Source organism: Acanthopagrus latus, chromosome 18 (genome assembly GCF_904848185.1).
Source record: "Acanthopagrus latus isolate v.2019 chromosome 18, fAcaLat1.1, whole genome shotgun sequence".
NCBI classification, from domain to species: Eukaryota; Metazoa; Chordata; class Actinopteri; order Spariformes; family Sparidae; genus Acanthopagrus; species Acanthopagrus latus.
Window position 1 is genome coordinate 11,686,076 of NC_051056.1, and position 26,457 is coordinate 11,712,532.

Here is a 26,457-nt window from a genome sequence, read left to right on the forward strand (position 1 = left end):
CGGGCTACCTCCTGAAAAGATGAGTTTCCAACACATAAATATAGTTTTGCACAATAACACGTTTTCAACAACCAAGCTGCACGAAAAAAATGTCTGATCGCAGTCCATGCTGTCTCGCTTTAACAGAAAGCCAAGAACTAAGAGCTTCAAGATGCCATTTTAGTGTTCCACTAAGGCCACTGGTGTCTGAAAGCACTGCAGCAGGGTGAAACTGTGATCTACAATGTGTTTTTTATTCCGACAAGCAATATTTTTTATCTATCTGAGCCACATTTTGAGGATAGAACTGTGCCAGCTGCTAGGGTTATGTATTTCTCTATTAAGTTCACTGTAATTTAGAGTTTGAGTCAAATTCAAAAGAATGAGGACAATATCGCTGATGAATGATGACTTAGAAAAGAACCGTTAACATATTAAATTATAGCTCCTTGTAGGCCCACAAATAACTTCTTAATTGCAGCCCAGATGGAGTTTTTGAATTTTCTGCACATCCAGTCATGGGAGGGATTGGTGCAGGGGGAAATGCATCAGTGTTTTAAAAACATATATTTCTTTAATTTAATTTTGAATGGCAATATCTATTTCTGAGCATACATATTGATTTTTAACTTCTCTCTTCAATGAAACTCCCCCGTCTGCAGAATAAATTCTCTTGGACATTTTTTTTTTTTTTTTTCCTCAGCTTGCCGTTGAGACAGTCTGTCTCTCCCTCTGTGTCCGGCGCCTTATCACTCCCTCCTCCTCCTGCTCGCTCTGTCTTTCCTCCTGCCACTCCTCTCCGTCTTCTCATCTGTCTTCCTTAGAAAACACCTCTCACCGTCATCTCTCATTTGCCCCCGTCACTCCCCGCTCTCCCCTTTCTCTCCTGAGTCAAATACCTCTCAACCTCCATTTAACCCCCTCCGCTTAATTTCTCCCTATCTCAGTGCCTCCTCTTCCCTTCTCTCCTCACTCCTCCTCCATTCAGAACATATGTATGCTGATAATCAGGAGTCTCTTGGACACCCATTCATGATTCACTCAGCCCTTATAATGGTTTATTTCTAAGCAATGTGGCACTCTGTATTACAAACCCCCTCAGCTGTCTGGCTACTCTTGCCTCCCACTTTGCGTTATTCGGATTGACGGACACTGTGACAGCCTCAGGAGAGCTGGACTCTCTGAGGGGCTGAAGGTGCTAAAAAGTGAGCGGAAATGTTGAATATGTTCAGTCAAAAAATCCAATACTAATTGGTGTTTTCTCTATTTTATTTGTTTCTTTCTGCCAAATCTGGCTAGGATTATTGTGATGTTTTATCATATCTTTTTTTCAGGCTCTCAACAGATCAATTTTCAGTTAACAGTGTGTATGGACATGTTTTCTTTCCATTCATTTTCATTCAGTTTTCTGTGTCTATTCAGCCATCCATGCAAATGCTGACTACTTCTTTTCCATGTATCATTTTGGCTCTGAAGCCCCTTGATGTGAGCGGTCTGTACTACATCTACCCTGTAGTTAAAAGAGCAGCTTGGTGCACTGAGAAGTTATGTGTTGCTCTTTGCCACTCAAATAATGCGTACCAGTGATCACCTGGAAAGGTTTAGTGCTTCTTTTCAAAACAAACCACTCTGGCTGCAACCACAAAAATGAAAAAGATAAGCAAAACCTACTCCAGAACCCATTTCTTCTTCTTTTCCTAAGCTCATAGCCAGCAGGGATTGGGTGTCTTTCCCACTGACACCTCAGCAGTGAATGTACTTGCTAAAACCAGACCTTGAAGCTGCAACTGTGTCGTTTAAACCTGTATTTGATTACACGTGCAACCACATTAGCACTCAGTAATCTCAGCTGTACTCATTGATGTGTAAAAGCACTCTCACACTAATCATTGCTCTAGTCCATATATATGGTGCATTAAAAGAATGAGGATGCTGCTTTTGACCCTGATTAGGGCAGTTCACAAAGTCAGCTTTGTGTCGCTAATTTTTTACCCAAAATACTGTTCTGCAGCCAGTGATTCAGTAGCATCATGTTGAAATACACAAAAGCCAGTGGACTTCACCATGTCTGTTTCCCACCTGTCTCTTGCTTGGTTAATTATTTTTAAAAGCAAGAAGTGACGGCATATTTGATTTTATTGTGAAGTGAATAAAAACATCTTTCCACTCCAAAATGACATTTTGACATCTGTCTTCTAAAGAACTGCACCATATTAGAGTACAACACGCCAGCTCATGGAATTGAATGTTAAAATAAATAACAGCTGTCAGAATAAAACAGAGAGTTTGTACAGGTACAGTATGCTAGGAATGAAGTATCTAGAATGCACCATCATGCAGGACATGAACAATGATTCACTGCTTATGCGGAAAGTTCATATCAATTCAATCTGATGTGTACATCAGTAATCGCACAATTGGAATAATTTAGTAGGTGGAATTTAATGGAATATTAATGTGCGTGTAAATGCCCTCCTACACAAATCTGTAACATTTTGAGGTTTGCAGTTCGGTCCAAAACAAATCCTTAATGGGGAAGGTGTTTTTGGAAGTCAGAACCACTTCACCCATTTTAAATGGTTTAAATAATAAACTTACATTTAGAAATCATTTTCAAATCAGGAGTTATACTAACTTATAACTCAAATTTTGACAAGGCTCTAGATGCATTCACAATATTCATATAGGGATGTGTTTTTCTGTACACCATGTGTCTGTGTGTGTTGGTTGGTAGTAAACAGTTGACTGTCTCCCTCTGATGCATAATGAAATGTTGTAAATAAAAGCTCCGCTGTAGTAAGGAGTGTGAATACGCTACAAGACAGACAGAGAGGAAGGCTTGTTGTGGCAGTAGAGAGGGAGGTGAGTGTAATTTATTGTGATGAGTGTAAACTGGTCTGAGCATCCACTGGGAGTTTTGAGTAATTAGGGCAGCACTTCCTCTTTGCAGCGCAGGGAAACAGGTGCTCACGAGCACAAGCAGGCATAACATACATACATACATATACACATTAAACAAAGATGCATGGTTGAATGTAACTCTGAATTCTTTGTTAAAAAAAAAAAAAAAACATAAAAATTGCAAGAAGAAATGCGAATTTGAAATGAAATTCAACAGAACTCAACAAGATTTGCATACAATTGTATATCAATTCAATCAATACCAGTTTGGAAGATAAAACTTGACTAAAGTCGGTTCTTGAAACAAGGCAATAAAAAATGCATGTAGATGAATTCCATTTTTTGTCAAATACAAATTGTTATGAAATTGATAAAAAAAGTATGATTACCTTCACTTCTGCTCATAATCCTGCTCACTCTGACATCTAGTGGTTACTGCAAAGGCATCCCATTCTGTACAGCAACAGAATAGATGTAAGTAGGACACCAAAAAAGGGTAACTCTATTCTGTTGCAGTCACAGAAAAAATATGTATTTAGATTACAGATACATTCCGCAAAAAAAAAAGAATAATAATTACGAAAAAAGTGATTGCCAACATAATTGCATTTTTCTTTTTCTTTTTGAAGAATGATATACTAGCCTGAGACATGACAACACTTTATCACACAACATCATTTTTCTCTCATCTTTATTTGCATGTGTTTGGCATTGAGGTAATCCAAATGTCAGGGAAAGTAATCAGTTACATTAAAAATGTCAGTAATCTAATCCAAGTATAATAATATTAAACAAACCTGTGCAGTGCTGTACTTTATGCACTATTTTGGAACCCTGGACAGTTGTAGTGATATGGCTGCACCCATTCTCATTCTTCAACAGCCTTCTTGTATTTCTTTAAACCAATTATAGTTGTCTTGAGCAACACAAAGCCTTGCTCCTTTTTCTGTATGCTGTTCACCGGTTCAGGGGTTGTTGTGTTTCACTATGGCAAAGATATTGAAATTGACAGTGAAAGAGGAGGAGAACCCCAGTCTGAGATACTGTCCAGTGGAAGACCAACAACACTTTACAGTCAGAAAGTAAGACCAAGCCCTCTGTGACTCTGTGTGAACAACCCTAGATTTAGTCTTAAATTGCTTCTTAATGCTCAACAATAGTATTGTAATTCATTTTTTGGACACCTGGGAGCATGCTTCTTATACAACACCAACATATCTCCTTTTAAGTTGGTAAACATGTTATCATACCGTTGCGTGCCCGACAATCATTTGGATACTGAGCAACATTAGTACTTTTGATTCATGGTTGGAGTCATGGTTGCATAGACATGATACATTTGAATCCCAAATTTACTCTCCTTTCAGCTCTGTTTTGGTCTCCACCAATGAATATCTGGCTCTTAAGCAGCTAAATGCTGCTTTAAGAGCCCTTTCACTCAACCAAATTTGAAAGCATCAGTGATGTGAGTGATGATACTAATCCAAGACATTAAAGTTCAGCACCACAAAACCAAAACATGACCTGGAAGGCACTAAAACACAATTAACAAACAATTTACATCCTATACCCCTTAAAGCTGTAATATTCAGTGTTTTTAATGTTTGTCTATTCTAGTAGAATTTTTTAGGACCAGCACCAACTCATTAACAGTCACAATGAATCTGCATTCTACCATAAAGTAGATGACATCAGCTAAACATTTTATATTTTCAGAGCCTGAAGCATTTAGATTTTCAGGAGAAATGATACAAGCCAACAACCTGACTGAGACTGTGCCTCAAGAAAAAAAATATATTGGGTGTTCCAAAAGCAAAGTTTTCTTCACTCTAACTGTGAGTCAACAAACAAGTGAGGGGGTATGTCTCCTTGCAAGCTGAGGGCATGTTGTCAAGGAGAATTTTAAGTTTGTCTTGAGCAAACTTAAACAGACAGGAGGAAGAGGTCAGAAAGCAGAGCCAAATAAATGAATCAGGTTGACTACACTTGCATGTCTAACACTGTAATTGCTCCCACTTTATTATCAATTACTGGTTCTTTTAGCCTCCAAGTAATCAATTATTCTCACTGAGATCTCTTTTGGTGCCCTTGTTGCTGAACTCCTGTTGCTGAACTCTTGCCAACCCATATCTGCCCTTCATCAGCTGGTGAATAGTTTGCCGAACACTCCTCTTCCTCACCTGGGGTCTTTAATTAGATCACTTGTCATATTAATCTCATCAAGGAGGTATGCATGCAGACAAACAAACACGGTCCATAATGAGAACATGAGTTATTAAACATGTGTGCTGTCAATTACATACATCTCATTAAATAACAATGGTAATTTGTGCGGCACTCCACTAAAGAAGTATTTGTGACAGCAGACGTGCTATTCATGGAACAGTGCAATGACTTTATTGAAGTTATCCAGGGTAATTATCCGCCTGGAGTTAGCTTTCCATCTGGTGACAAAAGACATGATCCTGAGGTGTTCAGACCCTTCACTTGGGTAAATTACACATCTATTGATATGACAATTCTTAACAAACAAAGTATAATTAAGAAAATTTGATTCAAGTATACAAAAACCACCCCTGTGAGTAATATGACACTGTTAGATTGTTACTGTCACTGATTCTTTGATTCAAGAGCAGAATTTGAAGCTGTCATGTCATTGTCCATAACCGCTTATCCCTTTCCGTGGGGTCGTGGGGTGTTGCTGCTGGAGCCAATCCCAGCCTTGTCTCAGGGCGAGGGCAGGGTACTCCCTGGACAAGTCGCCAGCTCATCGCAGGGCCCTCACTGATGAGCAATGTGGGGTTCAGTATCTCGCTCAAGGACACTTCGACATGTAGCTCAAACGGAGCCGGGATTTGAAACAGCGACCTTCCGATCACTATTCCAGAGGCATTTTTTGCTACATTTGTTGAAAATCTCTTAATGTTCTGACGGAATCAATAAATCAAATGCTCTGGCAAATTAAAGAAAATAAATTCAGTAACTCTGGCTGTTACAGGCCTCTAATAAGCCCCACCAGTCATTTCGTTTATGAGAGCAGTCTGCCACTGGGCTAGCCTGTTGTATTACTAAAGCTATTAGTGAGTTTGTGGACCAAGAATGGCAGCCAAAATTCTCCAATATTAGCATACTGGCTTCACTGCGGTGAGTGTTTGTTATGATAATGTTAGTTGTTTTCTTACATTTGAGTGAGAAACCTGGTTAGTGTTATGGTTAGCCTATAGTTGCTAACTAGCTAAGTTGCACAAAGCACACAGCCCCTAAAATAAAAGACAGAGTGAGTAGCAGCTTGCAGCTATTTTGCTCATGTTTATGTACTTGTGACATTTTGGCATTTTATTATTATTGTTTTAGGGGGGTTTTTACCTTTCTTTTGTTACTTGGATAATATAATCTCCTTTTGATCTCTATATAAAAACCCAGTTCTTCTGTAATGAAAAAGAAACCTGTAGGAAATTGAAAAATAACAGGGCTGATAAGAGGCAAAGATAAAATCCTAATGATAGAATCAGTGTCTTTTATTGATCTGAGTATATTTAATATAATGTCTTTCTTATTTAAACATTTATCACAGGCCTTCTTCACATGGTTATATTATATTGGGCTGATGCATTTCTTTTCTGACTTTGGGTAGCTCTCTTTTTTCAGCGTACATGGGTTTGCATCCCTGAAACTTATTTTATGATTTGTTTAGTAAAGCATGTTAATCTGCAAATGAGTAGAGCTGTTATATAGTTTTAATGGATGCCTCTGAAACGTATTTCAGTAGAAATAAATAGAAATTAAATAAATTCAGGGTACTTAAGTATGAATGACGAACCACACAACAACCACCATGTCAGCAGTGTTAGAGTGTGTGTGTGTGTGTGTGTGTGTGTGTGTGTGTGTGTGTGTGTGTGTGTGTGTGTGTGTGTTCGAAGTGACCATGGGGGCAACAGCAGGTGATCAAGGTGACCGGACTAGAGTAAGGTTGCCAGGTTTGGTGGCACAGTATCCCTCTCCTGTATGTCAGACTTCAGAAGGACTGGCATAAACACACTCACACAGGAATCCCACAGTCACCGTATGCCTGCCAAAATCGTGTCTTTCAGGTACACCAAGTGCCGATCATGCACTTCCTTAGGTCCTGAAAAAAAAACAAAAAAACATATTTTTATGTACAAATATATTTCTGCAGTACCTCTTCTCTCATACCTTAAGCCTAACCTTTAAGTAACCCAAATCCAAACTTTTAAGTAGCCACTCTTTCAAGTATTTACCGTCCAGATTTGTACTGGAGCACTTCCACATCTTGTGAGGAGACTTGGTAAGAAGCACAGCAACGGACACACACGGGCACAAATTACCATTTTCGACTTCCATGCCGGAAAGACCTTGATGTGTACTGGCCTTCGTCAACTCACCTGTCTTCCTCTTTCTTTCTATATTCCTGTCTTTTTCTTGCTCATTCACTGTTCACCAATAAATATAAAAACTGAAAATAAAAACTGTGGCCTTTCCTCTGAGCTGTGTGGGTAGAGTACAAGACACAGCAGTGTCCTCAGAGGGGGTTTCTCAGTCTGTTATTGGTCTGTTAAAGGATAAGACCAAGGCTTGATTCCAACCATGTCGATTTTACGCTGTAGGCAGCCAAAATGGGACCAGATAAAGAGCAAAAAAAAAAAAAAAAATGTTAGAAAGCTGTATTCTGAGCAACAATCTACCAGTTTTGCATTTCTGAATTCTTTAAAGGCATTGACGGCTCACATACACAGAAAGCAAAACACTGACATGTGCTGCAGTTTTATGTCAGATTAAGATGTGTTCCAGGGCTGTTTCTGCTGCTGTTCAGCAATTCCGCTGTGGTTGATTTAAAATATTCAATAGAATAGACAGGTGGAGAGGGAGAGAAAGAGAGAAAAGAAGAACAAAGTGCTGATGGAGAACAAGCGGTAAAGTGGGTGGGGTGAGAGGAAGATACAGAGAACAGATGTGGAGATGGAAAGAGGAGCAGAGATAGAGAGAGAGGAGGAAAGTGAAGTCAGGAGTCTGTTGGTGGCATATGACAGGTGGAGAAGTTCATTATTCTTCTGGCTTTACATACAGTGTCTTCCATTCACTCCTCTCTCTCTCTCTTTTCTCTGCTGTCATAAGTGTGCAGTGTGTGTTTGAAAAGTTTTGTCACAAAAGCTCTTCATTCCTTCTGTTGTTCCTTTTTGTGTGCTCTCTCTTACATATCAAGACATAAAACCTTCACTGTTATCAGATTTAAAGTCTCACGGGCACCGCGTCTGTCTCTTTTTCAGTCATGGCATCTACAGGCTTCATCTCTCTGTTAGGGTAACGGCATTTTTTTGTTTTTTGTGCACTGGTAACCATGACCTAAAAAAGGGTTTCATTAGGCATGGCAGGACTATGTTGGACAGAGCTGCAGTGCTCATTTGTTTTTTTTTAGCATCTAGCACTGCTGGGGAACAATAGTGAGTTGGAAAGTTGTGACATCATGTCATGGACTTTTAAACTGAGTGTGCAATTTAATTACTCTATCATCATGGCTCATTTTTGGCCACTTTAAGATACAGTGGGGAAAACATTACCATCGGTAGTCTTCTTTTTGGTTTACCAACAAATTAATTTTTGCTTATTCCAGGGAGACCTGCAGCTCCTTAGTTGTTTATTGCACAATCTTTTCCATTTTTAACAAGAACTGCGTATTAAATCTTAGCATGCTTGAGGGTACTTGTAGTCAGATTAATCACACGTAAAGTATGTTCATTATTAGGTAACTTCATTGTTGCTAAGTCAGAATAGCTAATTATGTACTGAGTGTATTTGAATTTGTGACTGTAGAAAAGCATGATTTGAATTGTGGTTAGTGTAATTTTTTTCTTTTTAAAACTTCAACTATATTTTCTACATGTTTAGTGTATTTCTATGTATGCGCAAATATATATGCTTGACAAGAAAATTCAAAGTCTGCTTTTAATATATTATATACTATATTTATATTTGCAAGAGACCATTTTTTTATGTACTTATGATGCAAATAAGGTAGACTCCAGTTTGATTAAAACTCTTCTTGCTTAATGTTCCGACTGTGTTGTCACTAAAGAGAACACATAATGCTATCTTAGATCAATTCTGACATAATTTTAAAAGAATATGAATTGTAATTTCAAGATACATGCAGAGTAGGTCAGAGTACTTCGTGTGGTTGTGGCATTTCTGACATTCCTGAAGTGTTAGCAGACAAACCACCATCAGATGGTTAGAGCTGCTTCTATGTGGCCCGCGAGGCAAAAAGAAAATCCAGCAAAGAATCTCAGATTCACCTTAAGTTTATTTTTTCTAAAGCATGGAGAAAACTAACCCACCAAAATTTGGATACCAATGGTAAGTTGTCTTAAGAACTAAGAAACACATGTCTAAAAGAGGTTTCCTACACACTTATTCATTCTTTTCTCCAGTCAAAATGACTCTATTGATTTACCTTTGACAAAATGTACCTTTGTCACACTCACTTGCATTTTTGCCCAGCTCTCTCTCTCTCTCTCTCTCCCTCTCTCTCCCTCTCTCTCTGTGGGTGCTGTCAGTAAACAGGTGTGCAGCTACTTCTCTTTATTAATGATGGGCAGGAAGAAGGCGAAGGGGACGTGCGTGTCAGTGTGTGCGTGCGTGCATGTGTGTGCGCTTGCGTTTGCGTGTGCTTGCGCGTGTGTGTAAGACACTAGAGTGACTGTGCCGCACGCTCCATCGACACAGTGACAAATGGAGAGGGCAGCAGAAGCGTATATATAAATACACACAGACACACACACAGCAACACAAAGAAAGAGGACAATGTTCTCAGAGCTTGAAAGTTGTTTGGTTCTGCTTAGAAGTTTCTGAAATTCATTCGAAAGTTGAATTTTCTCATCCCCGTTGTTTTGATGGAGAATCGGAAAACACCCCGGCAAACAACATAATCAAGTATTGAATCTGAAAATCTTGTTTTCTTCAAACAGGTGAGAGAGTCTTTCATTGTGGTGAAATTATTTGTTTCCTATGAAGCTCTGCCTATTCAGAGGAAGTTGTTTCAGATTGTATTTTTGTGGTGGAGAATAATGAAGTCATGACTCTTCTTCTGGATCTTGTTATCACATTTAGAACCAAAAACAGTGATGTTATTATGGCCCTTCTACATGTAACACACATACACATACACACAGGTTTGTGCAGCTGTCATTGTTAGGACTTTACAATTCCTTTGACTTCTTGCACAGCCCTAAATCAAACCAATTTGTGTCTAACACTAATCTTAATCAATCCGTGACTCTACTCTACCGCTACACTTAAACAGGACCTCAGAAATCAAGCTTTGCTGCATTAGGACCCTATAAGGACTATTGGTCCTGACATGGTTAGTATTTACGCAAGTAATGGTCCCCAATAGGGAATTAAAAACGTGTACATACACACAGACACATACACACACTCCTTACAAACAAAAGGGGATGTTTCATTAACCCTGAGATAAAGCAGACAGATTTATTTAGTGATTAAAACAATCAGTATATGAGTAAACATACAATACTTGATATGTCCTTTTTTGCATATAAGCCTGTTCAGTACACAGAAAGTAAATTTAAGTTTAATGATCAGCTAGAGAAAATTGAGTAACTGTACAAACAAACACCAAACTGATAGAACAAAGACTTGTAGGATAGAAAGAAAAACAATGAAATTGACATTTTACTTTACAGTATGACTGCAGGTAATTGATACAGCCCTCTCTACATGTTACAACATGTTTTTCTTACACAACTGCCTGTCCTTTCATCTCGTCACCAGTGTGCCATTTCCATCGTTCCATTATTTCTTCCTATCGATCCAGCTGTGTGTGACCTCCCATGTGTTGTTTAATTGGCTCTATCTATTTCTAACCCTTTCACATTCCTGTGTCATCTCCAATTTGTCTTTATTTTGCCTGCCCGGCTAACCCTGTGAAATTGGTGTCTCTTTGCATTTCATGTAGTCTGGGCATTTTCCATTTTTCTCTCCATTCTTATACATTTCCCTCTCTTTAAATGCAATGCATAGCTGAGGAAGCAGCGAATTTACATGAGGATTGAGCTACAAAGTGTAGATTTTGAGTAAGCAGCAGATGGTGGAGGGGAATAGGAGAGGATTACACTGGGAGGCATTTGATTTAATGGGAAACATGAGCTTAATTTTCAGAAACACTAACATTACCTCTGGTGGGAGATAGATCATCAGTCATCTCCTCCGTGATCTCATAAATTAGTGTAATTATACCATAGGTACCACGTTGAAATTGACACTGATGTATTTATGTTTGTAATGCTACAAATGTCTTTTCTTTTTCCACTATCTTCGTCTTCTCATCTTCCTCCTCTTTACCTTTGTTTACTCCATTGTTACTCAACAAGAGCTAACTCAATACAGAGAGTCATTACAGACTATTATCTCTCTAAATATGGCTTTTTTTATACTCATCAACATAAGCCTGCTTTGTTTCTCCTCTCCATCTTCCTTCTGTCCCTCCCTCTGTCTGCCAATTCATCCATCCACATATATAGGATACCTCATCTGGAGTTATTATGGTTAATAAAAAGGCCAATGTGTTCTGCTTCCCAGACTTATTACTTCTCATCAAGTACTTCTTGTCGAAAACCACTCCCTCATCCTTTACATTTCCTTTGTTTTCACATTCCCTCTCTCTCTTCTTTTGTCTTGTCACTCACAGGCCTTCCCACTTCTGTTTGTCATTCTGTTTCGAGACCTCATATACAAAAGCAAGCAGCCACTTTTTAAACATATTTCACAAATGTCAGTGTGGGCCGATATGCTGAGGCTCATTTCCATGAATCAACTTCTAGTGGCACAGGCTCAGTGAATGACTCGAGAGGCTCATGGCAGAACAACTACAACCCAGTTGGAAATGCTCCTCTAACTGTGGTGAGCCTGGCCTCCTGCCTGACCAATGAAATCAATTTTTTCTCCCTTCTCTTTAAGATAGCCCTCTCTGTTCCAGGGAACTCTGAACATTTTCTGACAGACAAGTCCAAAGTAGCTCTGCCACAAAAGCTTCCTCTCAGAGGAAACAGATGACAGCAGTTGAGTTAATTTAAAAGTATTATGCTAGAATTGAAAGGTCTCGTATATTTAGTAAACCAATTATTTTGGTGAGAAAAAGATAACTATATCTGCCTTAAATGTTTTGCTGGAAAGAAACTCATTTTAAAAAATGGAACTGATACAAATGATGAGTGTTTGAAGGGTTAACCCTCTACCACTACAGTGAAAATAGCACAAAACACAGAAACCTCAGCAAGTCCACTTGGGCTATTACTTTTGCTACAAAATTCCTTTAGGATAATTGTATGTCTTTCAAAATTGGTCAAATCCAAACATGGTTTCAGAAATATGATAATGTTATTTGCTAGATATTGCCCCTGATGATTCATAGAGGTTATGGTTAACCTGCCCTTTACCAATCAAACCAAACTATTCTTTATACTACCTGTATAGGTTTCATCCAGCACGTAAACAAGGTGATTTGAGACAGGGAAATGTTTTGACTTTGACTTATTCCACTGTGCGAGCAACAGCACATTGATTTGTTAGTGCCGTCGCTATGTCATCGTTGAGCAAAACTAGCACTGTGTACAAACACACACAGACACTCGCCATCACTACAGTACATAGATTAAGTTGTTTTTGCAGCAGAAGTTTTGGTTTTAATAAATTCATTTGATTTCTTTTGTTCAGCAGTATGGGCTGTTTGAAAGGCTGGTAACTAGTGTGTGTGAATGTGTGTGTGTGTGTGTGTGTGTGTGTGTGTGTGTGTGTGTGTGTGTGTGAATGTGCGTGTGTGTGTGTGTGTGTGTGTGTGTGTGTGTTTTCTCATGTGAGGGTGAATACATTTCAGTCAGTATGGTAGCATCAGACAGAGGGCAGATTGTGGTCAACTCCATTTATTCAGCACTGACGTGTGTTCGTGTGTGTGTGTGTGTGTGTGTGTGTGTGTGTGTGTGTGAAGTAATGAAGTAAGAAGTAATGTCTGTGGGTCACTGGTGTGTTTGCGTGCATGTTGTCCTGTGTGTGTGTGTGTGTGTGTGTGTGTGTGTGTGTGTGTGTGTGTGTGTGGCGCTACAAGCCTTGTATGCTGATAGATGCTGTTGTAACTCCATTGCACTGAATGAAGGCCATAACCCACACATGCATTACCATATTCATACAGCTCACAAAATAGATTGCTTTGGTGTGTGTGTTTGTGTGTGTATGTGTGTATTGACTCCGCTGGTTTGTGCAAGAGTGCAACTCATTTTGAGGAGTCATTTTGAAAATGGCAAACACACTCTGTCTCCCTCTTTCTCACGCTTCATCTTGCTCTTTCACACACACACACACACACACACACACACACACACACATACATACAGAATGTCCTCTCACCATATAAATAAAGCTCTATCCAGGCTAAAGCTTATTCTCATAAAATGTGCTCAGAGAAAAGAAGTAACCGTCAAATGAGCTATGTGCTGAAATTGAACATCAGCACAAAACACTGGGCCAAATGGTGGGCTCTCTCTCTCCCTCTTTGTAATCTCATTCTCTCACCTTCTTTTCTCTGGTTTTCTCTCCTTTTCTTTCCCTCTGTTCTTCTCCTCTCACCTGGGTGCAAATTACCCTGCAGTAGTGGCAGACGTGTGTATGTGTTTGTGTCTTTTTTTGGGTAGTGTGCCCTGTTTTTTGGGAGCGTGCTTGCATGTTTGAACCTGTTTGTGAATGTCGGGATCATTACCTCTGTGTGTGTGTGTGTCTTGGTGTGTCTTTGTGTGTGTATTTGTGCACGCATCGGGTCAGGTCAAGCTATTATTATGGCAGCAGCTATAGTGGTATTGCAGGGGATTGTGGGAGGTGTGCAGACAGGCTGAGGGCTCTGCAGGCTTTATGTTTGAGTGACAGGCCTGAACTAAATATGCTGCACCGTGCACAAACTCCGTAGCTCATAGACCTCCTCCTAAATATGACAAAACATTCATGTTTGTCATTTTCAATTTGACCGTTACACTATAGTTATTTCATGTCATATATCGTCTTTCAGGAAAGCTCACATTTATGTTTGAAATTAAACAAAAAAACAATGGTGCAACCTCTGGGCATGATAAAAAACACAAAAGCCCTCAACCAGCTGGTTTTCAGTCATTCTGTTTTCTAAAAGTGAGAAGTGTGAAGGACATTTCAGAGTGCCACTGACAGAAACCTGTGTTCAAATCTTTATATTAATGTTGGAATGTTTTTTGGAAGCAAATACATGTACAGTTTTATTTTATTATGCATTTAATTTATGGCAATAAATCACCATTTGTTGATTATTTGTTGATTATTCTTTTCAAAACGCAAAGGAGAAAAAAACAATCTATATTTGGTGAAGGCGCTTTTATTAATTACACCAACACCAACACTTTTACTACTAACCTAAAATTAAAAAGGGCAAATATTGTGTTTGTATTGGCAAAAAACTCATGGAACATGGAGAAAAATAGAGAAGAGGACTGACAACTCGACTTTTTTACAACAAAATGTCTATTTAGGTACCAATGGTTTAGTAGATTGTATGTCTAGATCAATAGTTTTCACTGTTAATTGAAGGATTCCGTTCAAATAATTTATTCACATACTTTTCATCAGCGGTTAAAACCTCTTCTAAGTTTCACTCATAAATCAGCACCATGGACAGTGACCACCACAGGCTGTTACATTGCAGCATGTCACCGTCTCCACCTCCACTGAACAGCAGTAAAACTAGTTCATTAGCATCCCATGAACAAGAAGACCCATTTCAGAAGGTTCACAGACATCCTTCCACTCCCATTCTATAGCATCTGCAACACAGCTAAAGCTTTTTTGCTCATAAACATAGATGCCAGATGTTGTTCCTTTAAGCTACACAAGAAAAACATACTTTTTTTTTTTTTTTTATATAGTTGAGGATGAGTTCAGGAGTCTCGCAGCCTGAGGAGAGAAGCTGCTCAGTAAGCTGGCGGTATGGCAGTGGACACCTCTCCATCTCTTGCCAGATGGCAGCAGGGTGAACAGACTGTGGCTGGGGCGGGTGTTCTCTTTCAGTATCCGTTGAGCTCAGTGCAGACATCCTCCTTCGCCGATATCATTGATGTTCTGGGCAGTTATGGCCACCCACTGCAGAGCCTTCCTCTCCTGGGCTGTGATTTTCCCAGTCCCAGACGCTTTCTATCGCTTCTCTGTAAAATTTGATGAGAACTTCTCTCTGAAATGTACTAAATTTAGCCTTCTTCAGTTCCATAGGGTGATGGAGCCATTTGTGGGGTTTTTTATCAACCAGGTTGGTGATGTGTGATGACCCAGATAGATTCTCTGTGATGATGATTTCCAGGAACCTAAAAGCTGTTCAACTGCTCCACCCCTCTGACGTAACTGTCCTTAGAAGACTAATGGGCAGTGGATATGGCATCCTCTGTGGACCTGACTGTTCTGAATGCATACTGGTGGTGGTCCAGGCTGGCAGGGGTGTTGCAGACTTTTTAAGTACAGGGACAATGATGGCTGTCTTGAGGCAAGAGGGAAGGGCTGTCTGTGTGAGTGAGATGCGAAGAAATGTCAACAATAACATGAGCTAGCTGGTTGGCACATGTTTTTAGAACACAGCCAAGTATATTATCACGAGCAACAGCCTAATTAAATCACTGTTACTCTATTAGAAACAATTATTAGAAATGCATAAGGTTTATAGTAATACATAACAGTACATAAGTGCTTATAAATATTTGATAATAAACATGTTTACAACATTTTTATTATTGCTCATACAGTCTTTTGAATATTAATAATAATAATGTCATAAGGACTTATAGTTTCTGGTGTTTTATTGTCATTTAAGTAATACTCATTACATGGACTTTTAAATGAATTGGTTTAGCGGTTTTTAAGAAAATGTGTTTGAACACTCAGGAGCAGCATAAAATAACAGCTAACACAAACTTTTATGTAACATTTGTGTTTGATCCACTGTCCTTTAATTTCATTCACCCCGAGACATGGTTTGTAACATATTATATGTAATGTGTCTTCAAAGAAAGACATCGGAGAAAAGGCAAAGAAGCTATTTTTTTCAGTGTTTCCATTGGTTGATTTTTGTTTTGGAAAAAAGAAGTAGTCTTACCCATTATTTAGATTTGTCACTGTGTGTGTGTGCTTGAGTCTGAGAGTGCGTTTGTTTTACCCGAAAACTCGCTGCACTTTTCCGAACTCTGAAACTTTGCCATTTATCCAGGGTTATTTTCTTCCGGCTGTTTGGGAGCATCCATATGCAGATAGAGCTGACGGGGATGATAAATTTGCCCATGCTAACACCTCGCCCACACATTTAATATGTCTACAGACACACACACAGCTGCACTCGCCCGTACACACTCCCACACACACACACACACACTGCAGGCTGTATAGACACACGCCCACTAGAGCACATGCATTCACCTACACAGATTATTACACATGCACAGGCATGTGTAGAGGCAGCGATGAATGAATTATTGGTTTGCTTTGGTTTTGACCTGCAGCAACATACGGCCCCGTCGTTCTAATGTGTCTGAGTGTTTATAAGAATGTGTGAGCGTGTGTGCATGTGTGTGTGGCCTGTGTTAAACATTGTCCAAAACAATAGGCATTAGTCCAGCAGACCAAACTAATGTGATTTTCTATTAATGTAATGCCCTGGGTCCACCAATGTGTGTGTGTGTGTGTGTGTGTGTGTTTTGTCGCATGTGTATGTGCGTGATCTTCTGTGTTAGGTGTTGAATGGGGCTGCACTCACACCTTCAATTTGTGTCAGCTCATTAATTTACAACCACCAAGCCGAGGCTGGTCTATTCATTACTTAATTTACAGCACACAAACACACACACACACACGTGCGCGCACACACACAAACAAACAAACCGTGATGTTTTATGATGGTAGTCTTCTAAATATCTGGCAAACTTGTCAATGATTAAATTGCTGCTGTTAAACACTGTGTGTGTTTGTGTGCCAGGTGTGTGTGTGTGTGTGTGTGTGTGTGTGTGTGTGTGTGTGTGTGTGTGTGTGTGTGTGTGTGTTTGTGTGTTAGAGAATGATAGAGAGAGAGAGAGACAGAGAGAGAGAGAGAGAGAGTCAAAGTAGAGTAGACATAGAAGAGTACTATATCATATAGGGGGTGAGAGAGTGATTGTGTGTGCATAAATCTGGTGAGGTGTGTGTGTGTGTGTGTGTACGGCGACACTACAGTAAATCTCCTCTGCCTCTCTATGACTTAATACATATTGCTAAATCTATAAATGTGACCAATTAAGTGTGTGGTCATAAATTTGCGTCGCAAACTCATGCAAATGAAGCGTTTAAATCTCTGGAAGTGACTGAACTCAACACAAATTACACCTGACATATTTTACAGAGTGCTAGAACATGTTTACGTTCACTTATGCAGTAACGGTCCACATCCAGCATCAGATGTCTGTCTTCCAGGGTGTGCAAATATTTATACAAAAAAAAATATTAAAAAGTCTTTCATTTTCATTTTCATTGCTGTGTGCATATTTATCCAAATAGGTAGTTTTCCTGAATTTAGTCATTGCGTGACCACGAGTTGTTACCAGACATTTCCTCTATTAAGTCCTCATATGGTCTGATTCAGATAGATATCTGAAGCTCTGAGAGGTACCACTCAGTAGATTAGATTAGACCAAAGTTATGGAAAAGTAATACAAACTTGCATTTGGAAGGGCCCAGCCCCTGGATTGGGAACCACAGGATGAGACTACCTAATAGTTTATAAAGTAGTGTAGTAGAAGTGATAATCTATTGAATAATTATGATAATCGTATGATAAACTTTAGCTCACTTTAGCTGATACTATTGTACTTTTACTTAATTAGGATTTTGAATGCAACTTGGTGTGGATTAGTTTTACATTGTTGTCTTGCGACTGACACTTGAGTAAAAGATTGAAGTACTTCTTCCACACAAGTATTTGTGAGGGAGATCCTACGTGGCACAACCCTGCTGAAGCTTAAAAAGGTTTAACATTTTTCATTTTGTTAGTTGTTTTGTTTATTGGTCAAACTCTGGTTTTCTTTCTACTAAACCTTGTATTGGGTTAGTCACACTTGTTCATTCTCTTGCGCTTTGTTCCCACCCTGCCCATTTTTCAGAGACTTAAAGAAATTGCCAACTTTTTTTACCCATGTTGTCCTTTTTTTTTTTACCTTTTTTTATGTTTCAGAAAAAAAATGTATATAAACATCCTCTGTGTAACAAATAAGTAAATAAAAACACAAACAAACAAACAGACAAAAGATCTGACATGCAGGATGAAAAACCAACACCTGGGCAACAGCAGTCGAGTTTCACCCGGCACTGCACAGTGAACCTGATGGACCATGCAAAATGTCTGACTGTGTAAAATAAAATGGTTCACACCTGCATGTGTGTAGACTATTTGTTTACATTCTGGCACATTTGCATCAGGCGGGGTCAGGCCACTGTGGCTGCCAACAGTTCCTGTTCACACTGTTGCGACTGAAGAAAAAAAATTTGAATATGATGATAACTGTAATTTGATGTGATTTCGTTCTGTATGCATGGACTTCGGTAATGTTTGATTTAGTTCAGTGTCATTTTGAGTTTGTTTACACCCCTTCTATGCCCACTGGTTATGCCAGCACTACACAGTAAACAAGTAAGAAAGCTACGAGGATGTGAGTTTGGGGAGGTATGTTTGGGCAGATGACAGATCCAGAGGCTTTATTGCTGCAGGGGAGAGGCTATAATTCAAGTGCTGGAGGGCTTCAGTTAAAAACACAGAGCATCTATCAGAGTCTTGGAACATTGGGGGGGGGGTGAGAAGCAAAGAGCATAGAGGAGAAAGAAAAGATTGGAGATGGCGAGGGAGAGGGTGGGCTTGGGGGAGGAGGAGGAGGGGAAGTCCATTTGGGAGAGCTCCTTGTCATTTTCCGTCCTGACCTCCACGTCTCACCAGCTCCTACTTGTCTTCCATCTACAACTTGTTTTCTGTCCGTTCCAGTTGACCCGATCTCACCCCAACACTGCCGCCACGCGCTTCCTCTCTGCTTTCTTCTCTCCTTTTTTATTTTGTCTCGATCGCCTCCCCCTCCCTTACTCCTCCGAACCTCTGCTGTCACGTCTCCTCCACTTTGCCGTTATTACTTTTTTCTGTCTATTTCGGTTTCAATAAACATAGAGGGGAATGCAGTGTAATGGTATAATGACATACAAATTATAAAATGCAGCTGTTAGAATATAATTAAAACACAGAACATAGATTACAATTCCTCTCATTTTTTTATGAATTCAATATTTGTATAAATATTTGCGCTGGTGCCCCCTCTAATACGCTCACGATAGACACACACACACACACACACACACACCCTTTCTCAAATTCATATTCACTGTTTTATTGCCTCGAAGGTAAAGAACAATTTTGCTGGAAACAATATGAAACAATCTCCCTGTCACTCCCACTCCTTCTCTTTCTGTGTTTCTCATTCACCCATCACCCCTTTCTCCCTGTCAAGCATTTTTCAACCTTATATTAAGTCTTGTAGTGTTTTTGATGATTCTTCATGTTTTCATTCCTGACCAGTCTGAGTTTCTTTACCCATTTCTCTGTTTTCCATCAGTGTTTCCCCACCGAGCAATTAAAAGCAGGGTTGTATTTGGAGAGTGCTGTGTGAATCTACAAATGTAAACTGTCCATCTGTCAACACACTCTCAATATTCTTCTGTTTTTTTTTTCCTATTCTCACAGTGGACGGATGCATAGACTGGTCGGTGGATTTGAAGGAGTACCATGTTCTGGCCGGTGAGCCTGTCCAGGTCAAATGTGCCTTGTTCTACAGCTACATCCGGACAAACTACACCATGGCCATGAACGCCAAGCTGCGCCTCATCTGGTACAAGAACAAGGGAGACGCAGAGGTAAGATGACTCGATCACACAGGAGAGAGAGGAGGTACAACTCTGACAATGAAACTGGAAAAAATCTAATTAAAACTTCTTTTGTGGTGCCAATTTTCATTTCTTTTCTTTTTTTTTCGTAATCAAATGGTGAAGATTAAAAATAATAATCATTTGTAATCAAAATGATTTGTAATTTCTGTATGTCACACCATGGCCACGCTATATTTAATGAAACAGAATAACACTGATGAAGCACTATAATTACCAAGCCAGGTGTAATGACAGTCCAACATACTGAACTGTAGCTGTTTAACAAGACACACAGATTTTAATTACCGTAGGATTCATAACATTTCCTCACGGGAAATTCACTGCGTGGTCGTCGATCATCCTGGAGACGTTGCAGTCAAGAATATAAAAGTATGTCGGTGGAATTAACTGAAGTATTCTTTATTATTTACATGTTTGTAAAGTCTCTTCCATTAAAGTGAATCAGTTTTGATAAATGAATCACTAGTGGTGCTGCCACGAGTGTCCTGAAACTAGAAATATTACACATCAATATGGTCTTACGAGTGTGGCTATATGTTTGTGTTTTCAGCTATTTTTCAAAATACTGGTGGTTAAATTAACACAACATTATATAAGCTATTTACCTTGAAGTAACAACTTGCAATCATGTTGATGGATCAGTATCTTGTAATAGGGTGAATGGTGTCTCAGTCTCAGCCACTACATCCACTTATCAAAATCACTATTTGTAGTTAGCACCTACATTACATCTGGGTTAGGGTTAGGGGCAGCTATCAACCAAAAAAAAATTGTATGCATAGCACTGCTTCAAGAATAACAGTAGTTAAAGATGTCTAATTTGCCCCTTCCAGTCTTGGGATTTTCTAAACCTTCCATACTGCAGCCTGAATGGTGCATGGGTAAGACAACCCCCACAAAGGAAGAAAGAAAGAAAGAAAGAAAGAAATACAGTAATATATAACCAGTAATATGTACATAAAAGAAATATCTGTTAAAATAACAAAACCAAACAAAAAAAGGAATGAAAGCTACAAGTGAAATGGATGATGTCCTATTTAAATTTAAAAGTTAAAGAGGTGCTGTATGTACAAATTGACCACCTCTTGAATTCACACTCCAAACAAATATTTGGCATATAACCATATACTGCTGCCAACTGAAGCTGCAGTTAGAAAGTTAGCTCAGTTAGCAGTGCATCTCTGGGTCTGTGATTGGTGCTTGGAGTGGTTATTTTGTTCTTTTTATTTTACATTTTAAGATTCAGACTGTGAATTTGCATTGTTATCGTGATATAAGCCCATATCAGATCAAATCGAAATAAATTGAAAATCCCATCAGTGTTTTTATTCTAAGAACCTCAGGACATGTTTTTCAGGATTGTTTAATTGAATCTCTCTGGGTCAGCTATTACAGCCAGTGAGCAGGATGTAATGCACCATGAGATTAGTTAGATTTTTATTCAAAAAGTTCATCTGACTCTGTGAATCCAGGCATAATGCACTCACACTGAAAAAGTGACCCCATTACTGTCTTGTATGTAAATAATATTGAGAGTGTAATTGGGATCCACACGCAGAATGTGTTACTCTCTTTGGGCTTGCTTTTGTTTGAATAATGGCTGATACACAGAAACTAGAGGGACTGATAAATCATACCGTGGTCCCATGTGCTATAATAAAACGTTGTCCCCCTTTCACAGCAGCATGCATTCTGTCTGAATGGCAAAACAAGATTTAGCTGGATTACATTTAGACCTGATGAAACATGTTATGTGCAATCTCGAGTATAGATTGAAACGTGGGTCCTGTGGATATCCATATTGTGCAATCGGCGGGTGCTTTTACATTTAATACTATGCCTTTTAGCTCTATCTGATTCTATTGCTATATTCACACCAGTTGTCTGTTTACTAAAAAACCCTAAAATGACCATTGTTATTTTATTACTGCTCTAACATGTGTTAACTGTGTGTGGTGTCCTGTAGGAGCCCATCATCTTCTCAGGCCACAGGCTGAGTAAAGAAGACGACTCCATCTGGTTCAGATCTGCAGAACTGGAAGACAATGGATTCTACACTTGTGTACTGCGGTAAGATTTAAACACGATTCTCTAAATAGATTTCGACCAATTACTTGATGGTGTCAAAGGTCAAATAGGAAGTAAAAAAGCCGAAAACTGGTCCGGGTTCCTTGTTCTGCAGGATGCATTGTTGCTAACGCTTTGTGAGTATCACATAAATACTGCTGCTCTCCCCAGATGGGAGCTAGGTCAAAGAACACTGAGCAAAACACAGACTTTATTTTTGAAGTTTCTCTCCCAGCCACAGCACATTTGCTTCATAAGACTAAACAAACACAGCATGGATTTAACCAACTTGCAAACAAAATATTTTTGGCCCCAACTCTTACATGCAGTAGTGCTCCTGGAGTTGCTTCGGCGTTGTGGATTTCATCACACGGGAACAACCTTGGAACAGATTTCTGACTCCGAGTGTTCTGTCTCTACCCAGGTGGCACATTTACATCGCAGTAGCAAAAAGCAGCACCGATTTGGCGGTAGAATAAAGAGAATGGGAGCTCGTATACAAAACTGCTCAGCATTCAATTTTGAGAAGAGAATGCCCCCTGCCCTCAGTGATCGATATTTCAAGACACAGATGAATTGCATTTCAGAAATGGTGCTATTTTATCATCAGAATATCACTTTTACTCGGTCGGTAGCACATTAGGAGTTTATCATCTGAAACGGTTTACCGTTACATCATTACATTTACTGAGGTCTGTTTAGAATATCAACACTTTTCTCCTCAGTCTACATACTGCAAGTCTGCCTATATATGTGTGTGTGTGTGTGTGTGTGTGTGTGTGTGTGTGTGTGTGTGTGTGTGTGTGTGTGTGTTTGCGAACCTGCACATTTGCCCTGCCAGTTATGTGGAATGCTGCCAGTTTATGAAATTGAATATCTGCAATATGGCTGTTGGCACCACAGCAGAATTTGGCCTGAGTCCTACACTATATGACCCTTTAGGGTTGTGTGTGTGTGTGTGTGTGTGTGTGTGTGTGTGTGTGTGTGTGTGTGTGTGTGTGTGTGTGAGTGAGTGAATTTGTTTGATGCTACAGTGGTGGTGATGGTGGTGGGGTACTAACTTCTTTGGACAAGTTGGCTTTATTAGCTTAGAGCAAGGCTCGCAGTCTTGTTTACCTGCAGTCGAACAGGGTGTGTTTGTATAATGACTTGAATTAAAATATGTCCTTATGTAAATCTGTAAAATCATGAGTATATATTCCTGCTCACTTTTGAGTGACCCAGTACCATGATTTTTGAGTTTGTTACTGTAATAAGCAATGATGTCTATTCCTGAGCAAACTCAAAGGCGGGTATTTGCAATGATTTATGCTAAATTTAAGTTCATTTGTAGAGCTTTAGGGGGCTGTTGGTGTCTCATTTCAATGTTATCCATTTATGTAAAATAAACTCAATTAACACATCACTGGAAGACACTTTTAGCCTCTGGCACTGGCAGAACTAGTGTTTCTCAGCCTGCATTCCCCTTAAATCCTTTTGACTATGGTTGTAAAGGATGTTGCCTCCTCTGAATGATAATGAATTAAAGGTTTCTTAACTACAGTTTCCAGAGCTTCTAGATTGCGCCCATACATCATCAATAGATGTGGTATTGTCATGTGTTACGGGGATAGCTCAGCTGTCATCATGCAACTTAAAGCTTGGGGATGGCAGGATTGTGGAAACCAGCAAGAGCAGCCAAGTATGCAACTTAGTAAAATCCCAAAACCCCTCCCTTCAGGCTTTCCTTTCAGAGTAACTCCTCTGGAACACTTGACACACAAACACGCACCAACTGTCATGTAGCTCTTGCTGGCCAGCAGGTAGATGTTATAGCAGCTAGTTCAGTATGTTCAGCAAGCTCTGCGTAAATAAGGCTACCCTGCGTGACAGTTACTCCTTACTGCTTTAGTCGTGTGCATTGTGCTAATGTTAGCTGAAGAAGGAGACAGTTAATACTGCTGCCGCTCTATTCTTTGACTCTGGGGCTATATGCTTTGGGCTAACATTAACTGCTGAAGGAGTGCATTAGCTTCTGTGTTGCCACTGCTGTGGTGCTTTTAATGGGCTCAGGGACAGTGTGCTTGTGGAACTCAGTTAGCAGCTGAATGAAAGTCTTTTACTGCCTGTTGCTTACTCATTTTTTGTTTTGTTTTGTTTTTTCCTCAGGGGTCATGTGCTTTGTGCTGCTGAGTTAGCTAGCAACTATACAACAGGCGAAGGGGCTGTAATCTGTGGGCGCAACACATTGTTATAATTGCTGACCATATCCAACTACCTCATGTTTCACTCACATCTAAGAAAACAACTGACATTTTTAACAAATATGACTGTTTTGAGCATGTTAGTATTGGGACATTTGGATGCCACTCAGGTGCCGCTACCTCGCTAACAGTATGCCTAGCTTTGTGGAATACTCATGCGCAATGAGCGTATTGGCAGAGCGCAGGCAGGCAGACAGGTATGTGGGTACACATTTAAAAAGGCTTAGCTGCTTGTGGTTCTTGGGGAGTCTTACTTTCAGGTTGCGCCAGGGTTTCCCCAGGGCCCTGGTTGTGACACCTGTCCACACAAAGAATGCTTCTAAAATAACTTAATAATGGAGCATCTGTCAGGTGTTAACATATGCAACAAAATATTACACAACATACAGTATATAAATATGTGATGACAGCTGAGCTATTTCCATAGCGACTATGCAAACAGCAGATGAGGACCATGTGTACCACCAAGTTCCTAGCTCAGCTTTGACCTCCAGTACTTTTAAATGAGCTCACTTCTGGTTTTAAGTGCAAATGTATTAGTTTATTTAATCATGCTAAACACTTATTGACAGATGGTCTTCATTGTAGCAACACTGGCATGTTCCCAAAATGCAGCCCTTATTGTACAAGGTGTGTCATCAAAACCAAACCAATAGGAATGATCGGCAAAACTACGAAAGGAAGGCCCACCTAGTAATTAATCAGAGTTATTCTTCAACCCAACATTCAGGATATAAAGTGATTTCTCCCTCTCTGCGTCGCTCCCTCCATGGTCTACCATTGAAGCCGTTTGCGCTAGACAAGCAGCTCTCCTTTTGATTTGTGCCGTAAATCCCCATCCCCCCTCTGCACTTGATCCTGTTTGTCTTCCTCCGCTGCAGCTGATTCCTTCTCCACCTTAGCTGTCTCCTCTTCCTTTCCCTTTGCACCTTTCCTCCATCACTATCTCCCTCATACTACTTTTTTTTAGCCCTGCACCTATTCTGATCTCCCTTCATCTCACCAGCTGCCTCTGTCATCTACACCTCTTGCCCCTCTACCTCCCGTTTTTCGTCTTCGGCTTCTTGCTCCCGTTCCGCCATCCTTGCGCTCTTCTGCCATTTCTCCCCTGTCTGCACCCAGTTCTCTTTACCTCCCCTCCATCGCCCTCCACCTCATCCTGTCCCTCCTCTGTTCTCCTCCCACCTCCTTTTCCTGCCAGAGCTTGACACCTATCCTCCTTAATAAGCTCTCTCTCCCTCTTTCTGCCTTTCCCTTGCTCTCTCAGCATGACAACCTAATTAGGGTTTGGTGTCTGTCATTGTCTCAGGGTCTCTTATTAACACACACACACACACACATACACACACACACACACACAGAGGCACAGCACCTCCTATCCTAGCAGGGAGCTACCAACTGGATCACGTTTTATTCCTAGAAAGCCACAGGGAGAATGTAGTTTAAAATGTATTTTTTTTGCAGTTGATCAGATATATATTGTTGCTATTAGGAAACCATAAGATGTTGCCCTTTGTGTAAACCTCGCTCAGTTCCCGGGTGAAGCTGGGTTTACGCAGCCATAATAAATGCATCAGATTTATCTTTGGTGTAATCTGAAACAAAAATGTTTCCATGTGCAGTTTGGTGCTTCATGTATTTCCACATACTGCCAGGGTTCAGCAGTGAATCTTCTCTAGAGTATGTCAACTTTCAAGGAATTGATGTGAGGTTTCACCTTGACACCCACGCTGCATAGATATTTGCAAATCACAGTGAAAGGTTTGTTCGAGTAACATCAACAGCAGTTGATTTTTTATGATATTTAATGATACATTTGACAGTGAAAGAGCTAAATCAGGATGGCCAAGGAGGCTGTTGAGTCTTAACTCTTCTCTTCACACTCTTTCGCTGTGTGTAAGTCCCCAGGTCAGAAACACATACAGCATACTGCATCGAGCAACACACACCACATGAGGACATGCTAATCTTGGAGCAACATAGTCCTGCTGCATACCCACGTAAAAAAGGTCCAGTTTGTAAGATGCTTGATTGTTAAGTCTCATTCTAACATGTCAAATACGAATGCTTTGGGCTTGTAGGTCCAGCTGGCTACCAACCTCCCAAAGCATCCTCATTTCATGAGTTGGGATGGGACTAAAATTTGGACCTTTAACGGGAAAAAGCTTGGCTGAACCCTCATTATTATAATTTGACTGAAAAACTAAATACAGTTCCAACAGTAGGCAAC

General features: G+C 39.9%; 1 protein-coding gene across 5 annotated transcripts in view; it reads left to right on the forward strand.

Moving 5' to 3' along the window:
* Positions 1-26,457, forward strand: part of il1rapl2 (interleukin 1 receptor accessory protein-like 2) — a 468,801-nt gene that overhangs the window by 280,776 nt on the left and 161,568 nt on the right. For all 5 annotated transcript variants that reach the window (XM_037076491.1, XM_037076496.1, XM_037076494.1 and 2 more), the window contains 2 exons: positions 19,715-19,884; positions 21,884-21,987. In XM_037076491.1, the coding sequence (XP_036932386.1) occupies positions 19,715-19,884; positions 21,884-21,987 (274 nt within the window). The remainder of the gene's footprint in view (positions 1-19,714; positions 19,885-21,883; positions 21,988-26,457) is intronic.